This window comes from Setaria italica, chromosome II, assembly GCF_000263155.2.
Source record: "Setaria italica strain Yugu1 chromosome II, Setaria_italica_v2.0, whole genome shotgun sequence".
Lineage (NCBI taxonomy): Eukaryota > Viridiplantae > Streptophyta > Magnoliopsida > Poales > Poaceae > Setaria > Setaria italica.
This window is the reverse complement of record NC_028451.1, coordinates 39,020,923-39,043,213: the sequence shown is the minus strand read 5'-3', so window position 1 is coordinate 39,043,213 and position 22,291 is coordinate 39,020,923. Positions and strand designations below refer to the sequence as shown.

At 48.5% G+C, this 22,291-nt stretch overlaps 8 protein-coding genes across 8 annotated transcripts; 4 read left to right on the top strand and 4 right to left on the bottom strand.

Annotated features, from left to right (window-relative positions):
* Positions 1-13: 13 nt before the first annotated feature.
* On the top strand, positions 14-774 carry LOC101767527 (auxin-responsive protein SAUR36). The gene has a single exon (XM_004957482.4). It carries the CDS (start codon positions 145-147, stop codon positions 586-588), a length of 444 nt encoding a protein of 147 aa, XP_004957539.1. The 5' UTR covers positions 14-144; the 3' UTR covers positions 589-774.
* A 228-nt stretch (positions 775-1,002) lies between these two features.
* On the bottom strand, positions 1,003-1,933 carry LOC101781842. The gene has a single exon (XM_022824413.1). It carries the CDS (start codon positions 1,902-1,904, stop codon positions 1,266-1,268), a length of 639 nt encoding a protein of 212 aa, XP_022680148.1. The 5' UTR covers positions 1,905-1,933; the 3' UTR covers positions 1,003-1,265.
* A 6,377-nt stretch (positions 1,934-8,310) lies between these two features.
* Positions 8,311-9,040, bottom strand: LOC101766308 (auxin-responsive protein SAUR36). The gene has a single exon (XM_004957479.4). The coding sequence runs from the start codon at positions 8,883-8,885 to the stop codon at positions 8,436-8,438; it is 450 nt and encodes a 149-aa protein (XP_004957536.1). The 5' UTR covers positions 8,886-9,040; the 3' UTR covers positions 8,311-8,435.
* Positions 9,041-10,340: 1,300 nt separating this feature from the next.
* Positions 10,341-10,775, bottom strand: LOC101766717 (auxin-responsive protein SAUR36). Its single transcript, XM_012843722.1, has one exon. It carries the CDS (start codon positions 10,773-10,775, stop codon positions 10,341-10,343), a length of 435 nt encoding a protein of 144 aa, XP_012699176.1.
* Positions 10,776-11,744: 969 nt separating this feature from the next.
* On the top strand, positions 11,745-12,515 carry LOC101767128 (auxin-responsive protein SAUR36). Its single transcript, XM_004957481.3, has one exon. It carries the CDS (start codon positions 11,906-11,908, stop codon positions 12,338-12,340), a length of 435 nt encoding a protein of 144 aa, XP_004957538.1. The 5' UTR covers positions 11,745-11,905; the 3' UTR covers positions 12,341-12,515.
* A 3,015-nt stretch (positions 12,516-15,530) lies between these two features.
* On the bottom strand, positions 15,531-16,585 carry LOC101765895 (auxin-responsive protein SAUR36). The gene has a single exon (XM_004957478.3). The coding sequence runs from the start codon at positions 16,358-16,360 to the stop codon at positions 15,914-15,916; it is 447 nt and encodes a 148-aa protein (XP_004957535.1). The 5' UTR covers positions 16,361-16,585; the 3' UTR covers positions 15,531-15,913.
* A 1,646-nt stretch (positions 16,586-18,231) lies between these two features.
* On the top strand, positions 18,232-18,947 carry LOC101765092 (auxin-responsive protein SAUR36). Its single transcript, XM_004957476.3, has one exon. The coding sequence runs from the start codon at positions 18,322-18,324 to the stop codon at positions 18,754-18,756; it is 435 nt and encodes a 144-aa protein (XP_004957533.1). The 5' UTR covers positions 18,232-18,321; the 3' UTR covers positions 18,757-18,947.
* Positions 18,948-19,929: 982 nt separating this feature from the next.
* LOC101765486 (auxin-responsive protein SAUR36) lies at positions 19,930-20,795 on the top strand. The gene has a single exon (XM_004957477.2). It carries the CDS (start codon positions 20,201-20,203, stop codon positions 20,633-20,635), a length of 435 nt encoding a protein of 144 aa, XP_004957534.1. The 5' UTR covers positions 19,930-20,200; the 3' UTR covers positions 20,636-20,795.
* The last annotated feature ends 1,496 nt before the right edge of the window (positions 20,796-22,291 follow it).

Below are 22,291 nucleotides of genomic sequence, written 5' to 3'. Positions count from 1 at the left end.
ACTTTGGAGTCGTGCCAGCTATCTATATATTCACGGTCAGGTGGCCTCTGAACACCATCACTCGCAGCTTCACAACACAAGTTAAAGCACTGCAAACTCCTGTGTTCTCGTCGAGAAAGAAAGAGAAGGGCCAAGTCACCAACCATGATCAGCGCCAAGAGGATCGCTCAGCTAGCCAAGAAGTGGCAGAGGATGGCGGCGCTCGGGAGGAAGCGCCTCGCCTGGGGGACGGCGGCGTCCAAGGAAGCCGGCGAGTGCTCCACCTCCGTCTCCGTGGCGAGCAAGGGCCACTGCGCGGTGTACAGCGCCGACGGGGCGCGGTTCGAGGTGCCGCTGGCGTGCCTCGGCACCGCGGTCTTCGCGGAGCTCCTGCGGATGTCGAGGGAGGAGTTCGGCTTCGCGGGCGGCGACGGCGGCAGGATCACGCTGCCCTGCGACGCCGCGGTCGTGGAGTACGCCATGTGCTTGCTCAGGAGGGGCGCCTCCGCCGAGCTGGAGCAGGCGTTCCTCAGCACCATGGCGACGTCGTGCCGCTACGCGAGCCGTGTGGCGCCGTGCGTAGGAGCCGGACAGCAGGTTGCTGTCTAGAGCTGCACATGCAGTTCAGTGTATGTAGTAGGCCAAAGATTAGTTTTGTTTTCAGAGCCTTCTGATCCTGCAAGCGATCAAGTAAGGTGTTAAAAGTACAAGAAATTAGAGAGCCATTATTCTTTGTATATATGTTTAATTCGCTGCAGAGGACCGGAGATAACTGGGTTCATCACATTGTTACGAGGCAACAAAGTTTCTTCAGGTTACTGCATGTGGCACAACAGCCATGCCGGGCATTAGCTGAACTGAATCATGAAATCGTGCCTTCATTCAGGCCCTCCACTGAATCCCATCGAAACTGAAACGAACAGAGTTGCCATGAAAACGAGTTCGTTTGCGACAAAATACGTCACTACATGGTTTCAAAATTTCAGTCCAGACTCCAGAGTATCCAGAGTTTTGCTACGGGTATTGTTTGCACCATGTCATGTATTTGGTCATTTTACAAGGACTTGCCCTGCGCAGATCGCAGAAACAGTTGGATTTGTCATTTCAAATGGTCTACATTTACCAGAACAATACAAATGCTGCAATAGTTTGATTCGGCAAATCCTTGACCTAAGCCAAAATCAAATACTCTAGGAGACGCACTATAACCTACTAATATGTGATATGTTGTTGTACAGAAGCATTAAGAGAGAATGTAACATAGTGAGCCTGCTCTTCGTGTTGCACTACGGAAGCTTGCCGATCTTGAGCGCCTCAAAGCGTGCAGTGAGAGTTTCGTAGTCGAGAGGCATATTTGGATGAACACGAGATTGATGGTTTGCCTTTGGCAGCTCAGGGAAATCATTATCTGGCCCTTCCTCTTCAGAGTGACGGTTTTCTGAAAAAGGCTCTCTCGTAGGAGGTAGTGGTCTTTCTACCGACTGTATCTCCACATCATTTTCATCCTCTGACTCTGAATACAGTCCCTCAGAATCATCAAACTTAATCTCTGAGTGCACCTTCCGAGCAGCACGGCTGTTCCTTCTGCGTGTCTTCCTAGTGTCCAAATCCGCAGGATAGTTAACTGTGTCTTCCACGTGGTTCGTTCCGCTGAAGCTTCCTGTGCTGGATGCTTTCCCTCCGTGGGGTTTTAGTTCATCAAAGGCATCTGTGTGTTCTTTCCTGGATGGTCTGCTTGAGTTGCTCATTGACTGCCTCTTGCGGGGATGAGTGTATTCATGAGCTGAATCTTTGCAATCTTCGACTTCATCAAATGGGTGGTTGTTCTTATTGGCAAAATCAGCTGGAGCATTGGCAGCAGATGCTGCTCTCTCAGCAGACTCTGCAGCTGCTCGAGCAGCTGAAGCAGCATCTTTCAATTGCATAGTGTCCCCATTGTCATATTCATGATCTGACTACCTAGAGCTGCACAAGAGAATAAAAAGACATGTATGAGGAATGAACTAATGCTATTGCAAATGAGCTCTTTTACGGAACACAATACTAGGCTATACTAGTGTTCAGAAAGGACTAGTATAAAAACATCTGACGGTCAAGATTAATTGTATACTACTAAAACCTTCACCTGTTATATGGGTAGTATACATGAGTAATATATGTAGTATAAGGATATCATCGTAAATGAACATAAATGGCATCACTATAATTTCATTTTTGACACTAGCATAAAGTTTAAAAGACCATTCCATTTGTAATTTTTGAAGCCAAGGGTTGCGCAGGACAAACTTTTGCTTTGCAATGATGGGGAGACGCATAACAATCAACTCACAGAAGAGTTCAATGATCTCATTGGCTGCCATGAAGTTCTGTTCTCTAATTACATGTTCAACCTGCAAAATTGCCAAGTACATGGATTAGTAATAATTATACGAAATCGGTCCGCATCAAAATTTTCTACCCTGTTTCTGAAGAACATATGACAGCACAAGAGCGAAGGAATCAAAAGAACCTCAGGGTAAACAAAGCAATTTGCAGAGGTTCACATACCTAATTTACTTACACGACTTATTTTAAGGGCTAAACTTCAAAACTGTGGCACCATTGTTCAGAAAATTAAAGGATAATTAAGAAGTTTCCTTATCTCAATGTTATTAATCCAAAGAAGCGTCATGTTTAAAGCATTTAATCTCTTACAAAGTAACCCAATTCTGATTGTGCAAGGCAGTTAATCTCTTAGGATTAATGTTTTCCAATTAACACATACGGAATTTCTTGTCATTGTACATCAGGATCCCCCATGCTCTGGAAACCTGGAAATTCGCATAAAAAACAGGCCTATATACCGCGAGATCGAAAATGAAGAACACGCGCAGGCGCAGCTTCCGATTCAAGGGATCTCAGGCCGAGATAAAGGTACCACTCTGTCTAAACAGCATCAGCAACCCAAGTTTCTCCGACGAACTAATCTGCAACGCACATAAATAAAACCAACTGGTGCTGAGTGCTCACCCTGATTCTTGCGGTGTCCTCCTGCTTGTCGCGGAGGAGCGCGGCGATGTCGCGGCGCATCTGCCGCACCTGCGCCTCCCGCCGGTTCCGCAGCAGCTTCACCCAACGATCTGACTCGAGAAGCACTCAAGCGGACTGGGGACGACGCTAGCGCCGCACTTGACCGGCAAGCGGTCAACAAAGTAAAGCGGCGGCCAGCGGGCCCAGTGGAACACGAGGGACCAGCACAGGGAGGTGACCGCTTCTACCGGACCACCGCCGAGCTCGCGGCCGCAGGTCGCGGTGGCCGCCCACGCCAAGCACCGCCGCGGACGCGCCAGGCGCCCCCTCCGGCAGCGAACCGTGGAAGAGGGGCGGCGGAACTTTTACAGATAACCCCCTAAAATGGATCGTGACCGTTAATCGCGATCCAAATATTTGCATAAACCCCCCTAAATAATCGTGATCTAACTTTTTGCATAAAACCCCCTACTTCGGTCTTCCTCCCCCACTTCCTCTTGTTCATCTTCCTCGCCGGCACCATTCCTAAACCACGCTGGTGGGGGCGACGCCTACAATGATGTTTCTGCACGGTTACTTGAAGTGCAAGTTTCCCAACCACCCCCTTCTAACCGCATCTGTCTGCCAATTCTCCGGCGTCGCCTCCAGCAGTCCAGCTCTCCACTTGGCCTCCGTCATCATCCGCCTTATTGGACCCTTCATGGCTTCATCCCCCTCCCCTTCTCCGTCCCCCCTGGCTGCCTCATCTCCAGCGAACTCTAACCTACATTTCCTATCGTCCTTGATGGAACCAACACGGCGTTCACGAGCAACACCAGGTCACCGACTTGGTCGAAGGAGGAGAGAATGCGGAGGCGCTTTGGCGGCGCTGATATAGCGTAGTACACCGAGAAGCTCGCAGGTTGCAGTCAGGTTTGCACCCCGTCTGTTTTATCCAATGATGAAGTACAGGTGATGCATCTGAATTCAAGTTGGTTGAACAAATCAGTCAAAGTCTTGCATGAAAATCGACAAAAAAGCAAATGAAATGTCTGGAACGCCAAATACACTGATGGCATACATGCTTTTGCGAGTATGAACATGTGTGAATTCGTTAGTTTTGACAGTTTTCGAAATTAATTTCAGTTTAAGGTGCATAGACTTCACTTGTTGTCGAACACCAGAGCTGCATCGATCAAGACATCGTACAATACAACAACCCAGTTTGCTAGATTAGAGATTTGCAGTGTATGTCTTAATATCTCTGCTCCATTTCTTCTTGAACAATCATCCAATCTCTCACAATGTAACTGTGTACCATGCAATGAAACAATCTGAGTGCTAATCTTCAGAAGCGAGAAACAGCAACTTGCTGGCTAACACCCATAGATTTCGCCAAATTATGCAGTATTTGAGTTTTTCATTGAATAAAAGATACACTCCCAAATCATTCAATATGATTGTTTTGGTCAAGCTCGACCAGCTTATCTCCAAATTAATTGATAGAGGACACTGCAACAGATGGAAGACCTTCGTAAAGCTGAACTATGTCTCTGCCCAATTCAGCAGCTGGTACTGTAGTATATATCTGATTGCCCAACTACTAGTCCACTATCCTTGCCATGACGGTGCACCAAGCAATGGTCCAGAAAAATCAAATCTGAATATTGATAACCACCAATGCATGTACCAAGCTCATGGTCCTGTCCCCTGTCAGTTAGTCTCATAATAGAAGCCACACCAAAGCCATGGACCTTTCCTTCACATATATATTCATCACTGCAAACACAAAGTCACAGAGTTTCAAAGCGCCAACCTGAGAAAAAGAAGAACCCACCATGATCCAACCCAAAAGGCTTGCCCAACTAGCGAGGAAGTTGATCATAGGGTCAAGACAGCCACCAGAGATGACGACACATGCTGCTCCACTTCACGAGTAGCGGACAAGGGACATTGCACCGTGTACACAGCGGATGGGAGGAGGTTTGGCGTCCCATTGCCATACCTCAGAACAATTTTTGAAACGTAAAAAAAAATTGAAACGTACATACCTCAGAACAATGATCTTCAGTGAACTGCTGAGGATATACCAGGAGTATGGGTTTGCAAAGGATGGCAGGATCACAATGCATTGTGATGTGACAATCGTGGAGTAGGCCTTCCTGAGCTCTTTAGAGATGCCTCAAGTCATATAACGCCATATGTGGCACAGCAATTTGAAGTTTGTTGTTCCTGAACATATGCAGGATTTTGCATATCTTGATGTAATATACTTTGGACTCTTGCATGTAAAGTACTCTGACATAGTTGGAAGGAAAGAAGGCAATTTTATATTTCTATCAACCACAATGAACTGGCCGCATTATTCCTTCCTAGAACTTTGAGAATGTTGTAGTAGGAGCCTGGCAAACCAATACCTACAGGCAAAATCACACTTATCTTTAGGTTCCTGTACTTTGAAACAACATAAAAGCTGCAGTCAAGAACAGCAAGCATATGAACAGTCACATATGAGCACCTATATACAGTAAAGACTTAAGAGAGAAACTTGCTGTGTTCGTCTAAAAAAAAATTTGCTGTCGAAAAAGAACATATGCTCAAAACCGAAAATGCAGAGAGAACAGCCTAGTGGTATTTTTTACGGTGAAATGAAATAGTTTTCTTAGACAAAAGAAGAGTGGCCATTCTGTAAAATGTTAGAAAGAATATTGGACTAAACCGTGTTGAAAATCAAGGTCCAGAAATCAATTTAGCTGTATAGAAGATTGGGGTCCTGCAAATGCCTAAGCGAATTGTGCAGCACAAGCTCCAGACTTGGCAGATCAACATTAAGACCGTCAATTGATATGAAAAGGCTTAATAAATTTATGGTCATGGTCCAAAGGAATCAACCTTCTAGTTCAGTTTTCGTATGAGCTAGTAATCCGATCAAGTTTGCCTTTTGGAATTCTCACCAGAGCGTGGCGTGGAGAACAACTGGAGATGGCGCTCCAAGCCGACGACCTGACGCGAGAAGCACTCAAGCGGACGACGCTAGCGCCGCCGCCGCACTTGACCCTACAGCCACCGGCAAGCGGTGGAGGTGGCCGCTTCCACCGCCGAGCTGCTCGCGGCCGCAGGGCGCGGGGCCGCCCGCGCCAACCACCGCCGCGGACGCGCCAGGCGCCCTCTCCGCCAGCGAGCGGTCCGATGACCCGTCCTTCACCTCCCTGTGTGGGAACGGCGTCTCGCAGTTGTGGGCTGCCCTGGGTGGCTTCGCCGAGGAAGTCGCCGGGCGGATCTTGCTCAGAAAGGGCGGAGGACGGTGGCGAGGGGCGGCGAAACGTTTACACAAGACTCCCGCGACTATTAATTGCCATCCAAATATTTTCACAGACCCTTGATCGTGATTATCCGAATATTTTCATATAACCTTTAAAATGGATCGCAATTAATAGTCGCCATCCAAATTTTTCATAAAACCTCCTGTTTCAATCTCCCTCCCTGCTTCCTTTGTTTCGTCTTTCTCGCCGGAAGCGACGCCGACGATGATGTTCCTGCACGGTTTCCCAAGCACACCATCCTCGCTGCATCCGCCTGCCAATTCCCCGGCGCCGCCTCCAACAATCCAGCCTTCCACTCGGCCTCCCATTCTCCGTCCTCCAGCGGCCCCGTCTCCGATGAAATGTACCCTGAATTTCCCGTAGCCCTCAACTCAAGGGAACCAACCACGGCATTAATGAACAACGCCAGGTCACCATCTGTGTTGAAGGATCAGGAGAGAATGCGGTGGTGAGGCGGCCGAGAGCCTGAGATAGAGTAAGGTGGTGTTTGGATCACTAGTTCATGAGCTAAATTTTAGCCTAAAATTTAGCCTCTAAACTTTAGTTTTGCTAGGGTGTTTGAATCCATGAGCTAAATTTTAGTCTCTCATCAAACAATGACTGATTTTCCCCTTCGTCGGTGACCCCACTCCTTCCTCCCCATCCCTTCCCTCTCCTTCCTCCCCCATGCCGCTGCACTAGCCAGGGAGTGAGCCAGCCACCCCCCACCCCAGCCGCCGCGAGAAGGGCGCGAAGGGGATGGAGGTGCCGCCGCCCAAGGACTGCGGCGGCGGCGAAGGAGACCTCGGGCGAGAAGTCGGCGGCCGGCATGGACCTCCTCACGGACTCTGCACGCTCCTCTCCGTCGACGTCTTCAGTGCCATTGCTCGCTCGCGCAGTTCCGCCTCACCGGCGCCAGCAAGGACTACCTCGTCGTCAGCTCCGACTCCAGCCGCCTCGTCATCCTCGAGTACTCCCCTGACCGCAACCGCTTGGACAAGGTCCACTAGGAGACCTTCGGCAAGTCCGGCTGCCGCCGCATCGTCCCCGGCCAGCTACTCGCGGTCGACCCCAAGGGCCGCGCGCTCTACATCGCCGCGCTCGAGAAGCAGAAGCTCGTCTAGGGGCGGCGAAGGCGGCGGGGGACGGGCGGGAGGCCGCCCGCATCACCTCCAGTGAGATCGGGCAACGAGAAGGGCGGCCGCGGCCCTTTCCTCCCCGCCGGCGGCCGCGGCCCCCAGATCCGGCGGCCGGCAGCAGGGTTGAGGCGGAGGCGGAGGACCAGGTGGCGGCGGGGGCGAGGCGGAGGCGGAGGAGGTGGAGGAGGAGGTGGTCGGCGGCTGCTCATGCTCCTTAGCAGCGGCGGCGGCGGGCGAAGGAGGCGGGGCCGGGCGGAGGCGGCGGGGCCGGCTGGAGGCGGGGGGCCGAGCGGAGGCGGTGGCCCGGGCGGAGGAGGCAGGGTCAGGCGAAGGCGGCGGGCCGGCGGAGGAGGCGGGTCGGGCGGAGGCGGCGGGCATTGGAGGAGAGAAGGAGTGTAGGAGGAGCAAGGGGACCACGCAGAGGAGAGAGGAAAGGGGGGCACGGGTGGAAAGGGGGTCTTGGGGAGCACTTTTAGCCCCTTTTAGGACCTCTTTAGGGGTTAAAATTTAGCTCCCAAATTTTAGTTATTTGTCACTTTTAGCCCTCCTGTTTGGATCCCAAGAGCTAAATTTTGAGCTAAAAGTGCAAGACTAAAATTTAGTCCATGGATCCAAACAGGCCCTAAGACATCATAAAGCTTGCAGTCAGATTTGCACCCGTCTATTTTATCCGGTGATGAAGATTTTTTTTTGCTGTATCTGAATTCAAGTTTGTTGAATAAATAAGTCAGTTTTGCATTGAAAATTACTCTCTAATGTGAAATGTCTGGAAGGGTAAATAAGCTGATGGCATACTTGTTTTGCGAGCATGAAAATGTGTGACTTCACTTGGTGTCAAATGCCAGAGCTGCATTGATCACGAGTTCGAGACATCGTAGAACACCCCAGTTTGCTAGATCAAAGAACTTTCAGTGTATATCTCTGCTCCATTTCTTTTCGAACAATCATATATATTTTTCCAATCTCCAACAATGTATTTACATGTGCCATGCGACAAAAAGAAAGCAATCTCTTAGTGGTATAATCTTCAGAAGCTAGAAACAGCAACTTCCTGGCTAACACCCACAGATTTCACCAAGCCATTTCCATAGTGGCAAGGCCTCGCCATGGAGCTCAGGAGGAAAGCCCTCACGACCTCTTCCGATGCGTCTCTTCTGAGCAAACACAATACGTACTCCATCACGGCGGCATCGCAGGGCAGCGTGATCCTGCCGTCATCGCCGGCGAACCCGAACTCCTCCAGCGACAGGCTCAGGAGCTCGCCGAAGATCGCCGTTCCGAGGTACGCCAGCGGGACCTCGAACCGCCGGCCGTCGGCCGAGTACACCACGCAGTGGCCCTTGCCGGCCACCGACGATGTGCTGCACGGCGACCCTTCGGTTTCTTTCGCCGGCGCCGACGTGATCCGCTTCCTTGCCAGGGCGGCCATTCTCTGCCACTTCTTCGCCATTTGGACGAGTCTCTTGGCACTGACCATGGTTCTTTTTTTTTGGCTACTAAAGGTTCAGAGAACTTCGGTTTGTATCGGGTGGTGTTCAGCTGCTAGCAGTAGTGCTCGGCTTGCTAATGGATTGATGAAGTGTTGGTGCTAAGCCGATGGATTTATAGGTGAGGGGGTAGAGAAGCATGCGGGTCAAGAGCAGCTATCGACTGAGGCTGGCAAGAGACAAGGCCACGAGCTCTGAACATGCAGTGTTGCAAGAGAAAACGATGTGATTTTGATTGGATTTCTCCAGGGCGGGGCCATCTGTGTGTTGCCACTTGTTGGAGGCTTGGAGCCACTAGCAGCAATGTGTGGGTGCTTGGATTGGATACCACAACAAATGTACTCACATACTGACCACCCAACAATCATGTGGAGGATATCATATCGTGAGATATGTCAAGTATTTTTAGTGATTAGGATGTTCTTTTTTTTATGATCTGAATTGGGCCCTCAGATTATTTGGGACACATAGTCTGACAATTTTTCAGCGGTCCTAACAACGTTGCTCGACAGCTTCATGTCACTTCTTCAATTGGCATGGCGGTCTGTTATTGGATCACCGGCATCGCATGCGATCTCCATTTCGTCGCTTCTTCTTACATGTTCCTACAGGATTGCAACATTTTTACACTTTAGCAGAGAAAATCGCCGATGGATTTGTTGAGCCCCACTGTTTGTGTGCATGCCGCTATCCTTGCGATACTGGGCTACTGGCCGTACACTCATTATCGGGGTTTATCCATTTCAGGCAAACTATTGCTCCTGTTTCCGGTGTATCGTACCGCACACAATTTCATTTACGCTTCTGCAACCTACCGTCTGATTGGCACCACTGAATCCATGTTTTGCATTTTGCTGTGGGCCTGAGGTGAATCCGTACTTCTGCAGAGCCTGCAAGCTAACCCCACGCCTAGCTTGTCACTGCGACGGAGAAGCATTTGCAATTCTGGTCGGGTTTTAGCTAAGGTTTGGCGTTAAGTTCAACAATTTTGATTGTGTTTTAGTTGACATTCGGTGGGCAGTGATTCGGTTTTTTTTCCTCGAATATGCAGGAGTGCTGTGTTTCCTTTGTATCAAGAGAGAAGAAATAGTGATTCAGTTTTAGCAAAATCTACTTTCTAGCGGGGTAGGATTCTGCTTCCTCGTTCCCTTTCAATATGGGGATATCCATTTACAATGACATACTGGCACACTGATTAGCAATTTTACATGCTTCATGGTTTTATCTGTACAATGCCAGGTCAACCAGAAAGACCAAGACACTGTAGTTAGTTCTTAAGGAAACAAAAACAGAGAGTAGAACAACACAGTTTGTTCCAGTTCTTGGTATGTAACCATCTTCGTTCCATTTCCAATCTCCCACAAGCAACTATTTACAACTTTACATCATGAAAGAAATGGAAACAGGGAGAGAGAAAACTAGATCTAGCTCTTTATTGCTAATCTTCAAAAGCTAGTAACAGCGACTCCCATGGGCTGCGTCAAGCTATTTCCATAGTGGCAAGACTTCGCCATGGAGCTCAGGAACGCCCTTTCGACCTCTTCAGAGGCCTCTCTCCTAAGCAAGCACATCACATACTCCATCACCGCAGCATCGCAAGGCAGTGTGATCCTGCCGTCGTCGCCTGCAAACCCGAACTCCTCCTGCGACATGCTCAGGAGTTCTACGAAGACCGTCGTGCCGAGGTATGCCAGCGGGACCTCAAACCGCCTGCCGTCAGCTGAATACACCACACAATGGCCCTTGCCGGCCACCGATGACATGCTGCATGATGATCCGTCAGTCTCTGTAGCCGGTGTCGACGTGAGCCTCTTCGTTGCGAGGGCCGCCATTCTTTGCCACTTCCTTGCCATTTGAACAAGTCTCTTCGCACTGATCATGGCTGCTTCAGTCTCCTCTTTTCTTGGCTAAAAGTTCAGAGAATCTTTGTATCAGGTGGTGTTGAGCAACGTGTAATGCTTGGCTTGCTGATGGACTGGTGAAGTGTTGGTGTTAAGCAGATGGATTTATAGGAGAGGGAGAGGAGAAGCATGCAGTTCAGGTGGAGCCATCTGCTCAGGCTGGCTAGGAGACATGGTCATGACCTCAGAACATGCAGTGTCGCAAGAGAAAGCAATGTGATTTTGACTGGATTTCTCCAGGGTCATCTGTTTGGCACTTGTTGCAGCCACTAGTAGCTGTCTGGCTGCTTGGATATCACAATGTGCTGCCATACTGACCCATTCTGTCCAAGAAGCATGCCTCATGAAGACCACATGTAAAATGGGTCCAAGGTGTCAGGATCAATCCGATCTGCGACTCCACATTGAGATATCTAGCATTTTAGGTGATGTGTCTGCCTTATTTAATAATCTGAATCCAATCCTCATATTGTGCTACATAAACTGACAGTTGTTCGTGCCATAACACATTGTATCTGAATGACACACAAGGTGGTTGACAGCTTCATATCACTCTTCAATTAGTGGTCCATTGAATTACTAGCATCTCATGTGAATTACCAGCTAGTTGCCTAGTTGTACTCTTGGATGCCCATGTAAGAAGCAGCATGGTAATCATAAGGGTGGTCATGGCACAGCCCTGCATATCATGTGGCCAAGATCTGATTGCACAACAACTAGCTGAACTAGTGTGGCCCTCTCACTCTATGTTGCTCCAAGATCCTAATTAACGTGGGGTCCTTGTGCCGCTTCCCATCCAGACCACTCAGCATGACTGCACTGGTTGTGCCAATACAAGCACCAAAGCTGCAGTATTGACTGGCCCTGGCACACACCAAACATTTGGCCCCTTCAATATCTGAGCTAAAATATATGCACATCCGTGCTCATGGCCTTGTCCCCTGCCAATCATCCCACTTGACTGGTCTCCCTGCTCTTTCTTTCAGCTATATATTCAGGGTCAGATCTCCTCCCAAACACCATCACTAGTAGCTTCACAAACAAAGCATTGCAAGATCAAATAAGAGCTCCTCAGTTTCCAGCCACAGAGAAGAAAGGAAGAACCGACCATGATCAGTGCCAAGAGGGTTGCTCAGCTGGCAAAGAAGTGGCAAAGAATGGCCGCGTTGGGGAGAAAGCGGCTCTCCTGGGGGGCAGCAAAGGAAGCCGATGAGTGCTGCACCTCTGTGGCAGGCAAGGGCCACTGTGTTGTGTATACGGTTGATGGGAGGCGGTTTGAGGTGCCACTGGCGTACCTCACCAAGACTGTCTTCACAGAGCTCTTGCAGATGTCCCATGAGGAGTTTGGCTTCACGAGTGATGGGAGGATCACAATCCCATGTGATGCTGCAGCCATGGAGTATGTTATGTGCCTGCTCAGAAGAAGTGCCTCTGCTGAGATAGAGAGGGCATTCCTGAGCACCATGGCAGTGCCATGCCACTATGCATACTGTGCAGCACCATCAGCAGGACTTAGTCAACCAGTTGTTGTATGCAGCTCCTAATTGTATATAAAGTAGCTTGTCATAGGTTGTATGAAAAAGAGGAATCTCTGCAGAAACCTTTGGTCCTGCAAGTGATCAAGGAAGATGGCAAATTAACAAGTTAGAGCCATTATTCTTGTTCTTTGTAAATATGCTCCATTTTATTGATAAATGGTTAGTAACATTTTAGGACTTACATGATGAGGCAACAAGTTTGTTCTGCAAGATCTTTTGTTATGAAATCCAAAAATTTACTGCATATGGAACTGAGCAACAACTGCTGTTCCCATTTCCGCTGCTGAACGAAACCATGTCGATGCCATTGCCTAGGTGAAATCATAAATGAAAAAGGGAGTTAAGCTTTGACCAATGGTCAGTGCATGATGTTTAACCAAAGATGAAATTGTGGGCTCAAGCCAACAAAAGTGCAAATCTTCAGCAAATTATACCTTACAGAGTAAGCCCAGTAGTTTTTTCTTTGCAGATTTATTTTGCTTGAAAGTAAATGATCTCCTGAAAATCCAAGTAAATACCCTGGCAACAAATAGTATTGCATGCAATCAATATTACTGCAGTTAAAGTAGGAGAAGCAGTATGGATAGATTCATAACAAGGGTCTGAACTTTCCAGCCAAAACTGGTATGGCATAGCATGTGAGTGAAAATTGGGATTAGGCCCTTTGGACAATGCATGCAGCTACCACGAAACTTCGAAACGGGTGTCACATGCAATGCTACAAATCATGCAGACCATCTGTAGAAATTGAGATATGGGACTGCCGACCAAGTTGCACGATTTGCAGCAATCAGAGCGCTGCTCACCAACACCTAGCATGCAACTGCAAGTACAGAGCACAGACCTAAAAGCAGTGAAGTGAACCCTGTATCTGCCTGGGAATTAAGTCTCCTGACTCTTGAACCATCCCACCATGTCCCTATGGATGCATTGATGCTGACTCTTCAGCTAATTGCAATCAGAAAAATGAGAGACGGTCAGGGTGCCAAATCATTCGGAAACCAGCCTATCGCTGAACAACTTGGAACGAAATGAAACAGATAGCAGCACCCCCGTAAAATTGAGGCTCGGGAGGCCAGGATGCTTGAACCATGTCTTTCTCAATTCAGCAGCTCGTACTGTAGTGTGCTCTGATTGCACAACCACTAGTCTACTATGTTTGCCTTCATGGTCAATTGATTGCCTAGCAGAATCTAATCTGAATCTTGATGTTGTACCTTAGTCGGAATTCATAAGTATCAAGCTCAGTTGAACCAGCTGATCTTGATACTTGAAACAGTTAAACCAGGGTTAGTGCCCAGTAGTAATCAGCTCACATTCAAGTATTAATTAGTTAGTGCACGCTCAGATCCAATTTTTATAGGCTGAGGCTGTGGCTCGTGGCTTCTGCTGAGTTGTGCACATGAACAAGCAATCTGAATAAGTTTGTCAGGTATGGAATTCTCACCAGAGCGGGGCGTGAAGGAGCGCTCCAGCCGACGACCCGCCGCGAGAAAGCACTGAAGCGGACGGAGTGCCAGCGCCGCATCCGCATTCCCCCCGACGCCACCGCGCACCGGCAAGCGGTCAACTAGAGGCGCTGCAGGCTCAATGGCTCGCGAGGAACCAGAACTTGGATGCAGCCGCTTACACCACCGGCCTCGCGGTCACCGGTCGCGGACTCGCGGTAGGATGCCCTCGCCAAGCACGCCGCGGCCGCGCCGGGATCCCCAGGCGCGTTCTACGCCGGCGCTCGGCACCTAGAAAACGCATCCTTCGCCTCACCTGTCGGAACGGCGCCTCGCAGAGGTCGTCGCCGGGCGGATCTGGCTCCCAAGGCGCGGCGCCGGCGAATCGTGGCGAGAAATTTGTATTTTCGACATCCCAAACCAAACACGTGGCTTCGTATATTTAATATTTGACATTTTAAAGGTTGATTTCGTAAATAAATTTGACATTATACCTCTTCAATAATTTTAATTCTTCTTTTCTATTTATTGAAGTGTGAAAGGATTAACTTATGTACGTACCGTCGGAATGTCGGACGCGCCACCGCCCGCCCACCTCGCTCGTACACTCGTTTGCGCACGACACACGGCGTCGACATCGTCGTCCCTGACGGCGTAGCGCTGACGGTCGTGGAACGTCTCAGAGGCGAGGGTGTACGGGAGGCCCTTGGATTTGTAGAGCTTGTGGTTGTCCATGAGCTTGATCAGCTTCGCTCGCCCACAAGCTTCTGGCCGTCGTCCAGCACGATATCATGAACAAGGTTGGCAGTGCGTCATGAACAAGGTTGTCAGGGATGACGACGTCGACGCCGTGCGCCAAACGAGTGAGGCGGCGGGCGGCGGCGCGTCCGAGCTGAGGTGGGCAGGCGGCGGCGCTTACGAGCGAGGCAGACGGTACGTATAAGGGGTGGTTTAGTCGTTTCACAATTCAGTAAATGGAAAAGGAGGCATAATGTCAAGTAAATCAATGTGTCAACGTCGTAGGTGTCAAATTTGCGAAGCCAATTTTTGAAGTGTCAAATAAGCCACGTACGTGAAGTGTCAAAAATACAAATTTCTCAACCGTGGCAAGGAGTGGCAGCATTTTTTACATAAACATTATGTTGCTATCCAAATACTTTTGAGAAAATCCACTTAAATGGATCGCGACCGTGTTCCAAATATTTTTATAAAACCTCCTGAAATGAAATAATCGCGATCCAATTTTTTGCATATAACCCCTGAAATGGATCGCGATTACAAATTTTTTTCACCAAACCCCCTGGGCCGGTCTTCTCTGATTCTCTCCCTGTTTGATCTTCCTCGCCGTCACCTTCCTGAAGCCACGATGGCGTAGGCGACCCCAGTCGCCGACGATGCTGTTCGCGTACCGTTTCCTGAAGAGCGGGTTCCCAAACCACCCCCTTCGCGCCGCCTCTGCTTTCCTCCCCTCCCCTTCTCCGTCCTCCGGCCGCATCGGCCCTGGCGGCGCTGCTGTGATGTGGCGGCCGACTGGCCGAGATAACGAGCACACCATGGAGCTTGCAGGTTGCAGCATAAGGGTCATCCATGCCGTCAATAGCATCCTCAGTTCCTCGCCACCGCGCCCGACTTGTAGTTGTAGCTCAATGCTCTTGAGGATTGCTGGCACAGTTCAGTGAGCTGTTTCCTACGCTATGGCTTCAATTCCATTCATGCTGCAAATTTGCACCCGTCTGTTAATCCAGTGATGAAAATGAAATACAGTTTATTTATCTGAATTATTCAGGTCTGTTGAACAAATCAGAAGACTAGCATAGAAAATAAAAAAGGGTGTCTTAAATTGATGAAACGCAAGCTTGCGAGTATGATAAATTTGAAACGACTTCAGTTTTAAGGTGCATTGGCTTCACTTGTCGAGCGGCACTGCGGCAGAGCTAAATCAGATTGTCTCAAGTGATCAGGACGCAGTAGAAGTAGAACAGCCCAGTTTCAGTTTGCTAAATCAGATAATTGGCACCATTTCTTTTGGAACAATCATCTCAATTCTATTTCCAATCTCCACATGTAACTATTTACATACATCATACTAGAGCTAGGAGGAGAAGGCAAGCTAAATGCTAATCTTCCGAAGCTAGAAACAGCAAAGCTGCTGACTAACTCCCATGGATTGCGCCAAGCCACTTCCATAGTGGCAGGGCCTCGCTATGGAGCTCAGGAAAGCCGCCTCGACCTCTTCTGAGGCGTTTCTCCTAAGCAAGCACATGACGTACTCCACCACCGCAGCTTCACATGGCAGTGTGATCCTGCCGTCATCACCGGCGAACCCGAACTCCTCTTGCGACAGGCTCAGGAGCTCGCTGAAGATCGCCGTGGCGAGGTACGCCAGCGGGACCTCAAACCGCCTGCCGTCAGCTGAGTACACCATGCAGTGGCCCTTGCCGGCCACCGACGACGTGCTGCTGCTGCAGGACGATCCCTCGGTCTCTTTCGCCGGGGTGGGCATGAGCCTCTTCCTCGCGAGAGCGGCCATTCTTTGCCACTTTCTTGCCATCTGAGCGAGTCTCTTGGCACTGATCATGGCTGCTTCGATATCCTCCTTTTTGTCTGAAAAGTTCAAAGAAGCTCAGCTTGTCTCTAGTGATGTTCAGCTACTAGGGGTGTGGTGCTTAGCTTTCTGATGGGCTGATGAATTGGTGCTAAGATGATGGATTTATAGGCGAGGGAAAACAGAAGGATGTGGTTCAAGAGAAGCTATCAGAACAAGCTGGCAGGAGACAAGGCCATGAGTTCAGAACATGCAATGTTGCAGCAAAAAGCAGAGTGGTCTTGATTAGATTTCTCTGGGGCCATCAGTTCGGCACTTGCTGAAACCAATAGTTTCAGTGTTTAGTCCCTCTAGGGTATCACAATGTGCTGCCATACTGACCTGCCTGCAGTCAAGCATGCATCATGAGGACCACATGAACATTGGGTCCAACCTGTCTGGACTCTGGACCGGTTCTGCCAGTGAGTCTGCAACTACATATCAATCATTTTTTTGGTGATTAGTTTGTCCCTTTTTAAGATCTGGATTTCTGATTTTGGTTCTTCAGATTGAGATATATAGCCTGACAGTTGTTCATGCCCATGACACAATGTACTTGAACGACCAGATTAAATGTGTTCAACATGTCCAAACAACTTGGTCGTTCATGTCACTTCAGTTGGCAGACTGTTGGATTACAAGCATCTTATGTGAACTCCATTTCCTTGCTTTTTTCTCTTAAAATTTTCCATCTGTAAGACTGCAAGTTGGCAAATAGACAGACGATTGACAATCATCAGGCAAATTTTAGTACAGCCGTACAGGCCTTCAGGACACACTTTCTTCTTTTGGGGCAGTTGCTGACTGACACAAACTGTTAAACCATGGTCTGTGTGCATGCCCTGTGCTCATATCCTTTCAGACCTGATCATAACACACTGGTTTCAAATCCAACCAACTTGTTCTGCATCAGGAGCACAGATTTTTCAGTTATGTTTGAACTCTTGCAGCAAGCCATCTGATTAGACGATTAGGGCTTCCAATCCATGTTTTTTGTCAGCATTTTGCTGTGGGTAGTGCCTGGTATTAAATCTGAACGAAACAGTTGAAACCTCATCATCCAGCTTTGAAGTAGACCCCAAACATATTGGCTACTGCATCCCTGAGCAATATACCACTGGCATTGAACCGGTGCTTTGATTATGATACTGAAAATTAGGCCATATGTGATGCACCAGTCATTTAGTTCAGTGATACGGACTAGACCTTCTGACGTATCAACAAACAGAACCCATTTGAAACACATGTGTGGATATCACCATTCTTCGTGAATTTGCAGGTATGATCCTTCTATACAAAAAACACATGTTGAAATGGAGCGCACAAGCATAGGAGAGACAACAAAACATGTGGTGCTCCAACTTTTTCCAATCTCGGTCAGTGGAGTTCCACTGCAAGGCAAGCATTTTACCAAAAATAGGATCCCCAAAGCCAAATCATCATTAGATGATAGCTACCTAATGAACCTGAATTTCCAAACTTTTGAAGTCTCAACCATGGACACCAAACCAAAAAGGAGTCCCACCACGAAAAGCATCTGCTCTGCCAATATCTGATTGCACTACAGCTACCTGAACTAGCCTGGCACTCAAACTTCACGTTGGCCCCAATTAACATGGGGTCCTCGTTCCTCTTCCCTGCTATACACCACTTAGCATGGCTGCAACATGTAGTGTCCGATCCAAGCACCGAAAGAGCACCACAGCTGGCTCCGGCATGCACCAAACACTTGGCCCCTTCAGAACTGATCCAAAACATAGGCACGTACCTCACACATGGCCTTGTCCCTTTTCTTACCAATCATCCCACTTGACTGCACGACTTCTTCTTTTCCTTCATCTATATATTCATGGTCAAGTGACCTCCTAACACCATCACTTGTAGCTTCACAAACAAAGCATTGCAAACTCAATTCGGAGCTCTCCAGTTTCCAGCCAAGAAAGAAAGAACCAACCATGATCAACGCCAAGAGGATTGCTCAGCTGGCCAAGAAGTGGCAGAGGATGGCAACATTGGGGAGAAAGCGGCTCTCCTGGGGGGTGGCAAAGGAAGCTGATGAGTGCTGCACCTCCGTGGCCAGCAAGGGCCACTGCGTGGTGTACACTGCCGACAAGAGGAGGTTCGAAGTTCCACTGGCATACCTCGGCACACCGGTATTCGCAGAGCTCCTGCGGATATCCCAGGAGGAGTTTGGCTTCGTGAGCAATGGGCGGATCACACTTCCTTGTGATGCTGCAGTAATGGAGTACACCATGTGCCTGCTCAGGAGAGGTTCCTCTGTAGAGTTAGAGAAAGCATTCCTGAGCACCATGGCAGCATCATACCACTATGCTAGCTGTGTGGCACCATCTGTAGAAGTTAGCCATCAGGTCGCTATTTGCAGCTCCTAGATGGGTGTAAAGTAGTTCGGTATAGGCAGTGGGAATTAGGGGGAAAACTCTTATGCATAGACCATTGATCCTGCAAGCAATCATGGAAGATGGCAATGTAGCAAGTTAGTGCCATAATTCATGTTGATTGTATGCATGTTATGATAATGGGATAAATTACTAATCACAGTTTGAGACTTACATTGAGGCAACATGTTTCTTCCGAGCAATCTCAGAACTTCACATCAAAAAGGTTACTGGATGTGGCTCAATTCTACTGAGTCAAACCATGCCAGTTTGCCTCAAGCCCTTGACACACAATCCCTGGTGAAATCACAAATGAGCAAGGAAGCGGGGTTCTAGAGGAAGATTAGTGTGTGGTATTTGACCAATATGAAAATGTAAAGCTGTAGGACTATCAGGCTTGCAAAGTTGAAATTGTTCAGGAAAATAGGTGTGACAATTAAGCCCAAGACTTCCTGATTTACAAATTTATTATGCTGTAAGCAAATGATGTTCTGCATATCCATGTAAACTACCTGATAATAAATACAGCCTTGCATAGAGACATACTGCGCTAGTCATTCACGTGATGAACTGATGATTGAGGTATTAAGCCTCATCATCCATCTCCCAGCCCTCCATATGGCTGTGTCCAGATGTGGTAGGCCTATGGTTTTGGTGCATGCCCATACCATTGAGATCCCGATCATTTATTCATACTATTTCTCATTTCAATTATGCTAGCATTTTGCAGCATACCATGTCACTGCATTTTCCTGCCTGGTTTCAACTCTGAGACAAAAACAGGTAAATCCCAATCATCTAAAAAGAAACTCGACCACGGTGCCATCCACTTGATACTGGTCCAGCGATAGTTGCAATGTCATTCACTTGCAATGGTGTCATGGAGCAAAGCAGTACAGAAATACGGTCCTCAACTCAAATCATTATCAGTGAACGCAGAACCAAACGGAATCCCCCTCCATGAAAAGTGGTTGCTGTGCACAATGCCTCTGCTAAATAGCATATTGCATGACAGCTAGCTGATTTGGCCCCTGCATCACACGTTAGTCCCATTTAACATGGGGTCCCCATGCCTCTTCTCATCAAAACCACTCAGCATGGCTGCACTGGTAGCATCCAACCCAAGCACGGAAAGTGCACGACAATTGGCTCTGGCAAATGCAAAACATTGGGCCCCAACCAAACCTGATCCGAGACGCACTCACTGACTCAGCTTGCAGCATTGCAAATACCATGCACATGGCCTTGTCCCTTGAATGCTTGATCAATCATCACATTTGATCGGATGCCCCTCGTTCCCTTCAGGCTTCAGCTATATATCAGAGTCGAGTGACCTCCAAAAGCCATCACCCACAGCTCCACAAACAAAGCACTGCAAACTCAAATCAACTCTCCAGTTTCCAGCTGAAAAGGAAGGAGAGAGAAAAAGGAACTGACCATGATCAGCACCAAAAGGATTGCTCTGCTGTCCAAGCAATGGCAGAGGATGGCTGCACTGGGTAGGAAGCAGCTCGCTTGGCGGACGGCAAAGGAAGCCAATGAGTGCTGCACCTCTGTGGCAGGCAAGGGTCACTGCGTGGTGTACTCAGCCGATGGGAGGCGGTTCGAGGTGCCACTGGTGTATCTTGGCACGACAGTCTTCGCGGAGCTCCTGCAAATGTCCCAGGAGGAGTTTGGCTTCGTGAGCGATGGGCGGATCACCCTTCCTTGTGATGCTGCAGTCATGGAGTATGCCATGTGCCTGCTCAGAAGAGGCACCTCAGCAGAAGTAGAGAAGGCATTTCTGAGCACCATGGCAGTTTCATGCCACTATGCAAGCTTTGCAGCATCATCTCTTGGAATTAGCCAGCAAGTTTCTGTTTGCACCTCCTAAATGTATGTATAGTTATATATTGGTAGTAGGAAACAGAAAAGGATGTTATGTAGAACCCTTGACCCTGCAAGCAAGCAAGGAATATATAGCAAAGTAGATTAGATAATGATTGATCACATTCTTAATAACTTACATTATGACGCAAACAAGTTTCTTCTAAGTCTTGTGATTTCAGATCCAAAGTGTTACCGCCTGTGTCACAACACAAAAAAAACATAATAAATTTCCATTCCCCACTCTGATCGAACCAAATCATGCCCCATCGTGTCTCTGGCCCTTGATACATAATCCCTGGTGAAATAACAAATGGACAGTGTAATTGAGATCTGGAGCAACAACAGTGCACGGTGTTCAACCCAAAGATGAAACCATAAGACTGTACAACTCATGCCTGCAAGTTTGCAAATGTTCAGGAAATAAAGTTGGACAGCCTAAGCCCAAGACCTACTGCCTTGCAAGATAGTGGTATCCAAGTAAACTACCAGTTAAAAATACATCACTGCATGTCTACATTGCTAAGGTAAGTCCAAACAACAGCAGTGGTCCCAACTTTCCAGAAAAAACTGCCCACAGGATGATAGCAACCAATTGACTGTAGGCCCACTGTAAAATGTTCACAGATATCATGACACAGTCGCCAGCCATGTTAGGAATCTTGTAGACCGTCGGTGGGAAACAGAAATATGAAACTGTTGCCTCTCGAACAAGTTGCATATGGTTTGCAGCAACCAAAACCCTGCTAACCAAAACCTGGCATGAAACTGCAGTTGTAAGTGCAGATTACATACCCAAAAGCAGTGAAGTGAACCCTGCCATGCCACCAGCTCAGGAGATAATCATATATGTCTTCTGACTCTTGAACCATACTTCCATGTACCCACTGAGGCATTGATGCTGCCTCTTCAGCTAACCGCAATCAAAGTGGTGCTGCAGACCAAAATGGGTCATGGAATCATTCAGAGCTTGTCTCTGAACCAACTTGAGGCAGGAAAGTGAAGCAGATACTCCATAAAATCTGGACCCATGATGCTTGTAGTTCTCGGCCCAATTCAGCAGCTCATACTAAAGTGCATATTTGATTGCCCAACCACTATCCACCTATCTTTACCTCCATGGTGCAACAATTGATGGCCCAGCAAAATCTAACATGAAGGCCGAACCTCTATGTAGCATTGGCAGTCACCAGTGGCATACTAAGCGTTAGAGTATATTAGGCAACTCCGGATATGCTTAGTTTAGGATTGATTGTAATCCCGGGATAACCTTTCTTATCTCTAGGAGAGGCTACTTGCCCTCCAAGCCATGTACTCCTATATAATAAGCCCATGGAGCTCAAGCAGTACAACCCAGGCATTATACACAATCTTGCATGGTATCACAAGTCTAGGTTCTAACCCTAGGTCTCCGGCTTCCACTGCTCTCACGCCGCCCCCGGGGAGAGCAATCCCCACCGGGGGCAGCGCCCTCGTAGGATGCGCGGCCGATCCATCTGATCCGTTGTGCCATCATTGTCAAGAAGCAGCAGAGGGGCCTACCTCTCCCCATGGTCGATTCGATCTCGTCGGGCTGCCTTCGCCGCATCCTCGTCGCCTCCTCCGGCGCATCTGACCCAGCGCCGCCCCTCTCCTTTTGTGCCGCCGCCACCGCTGCCTTGGG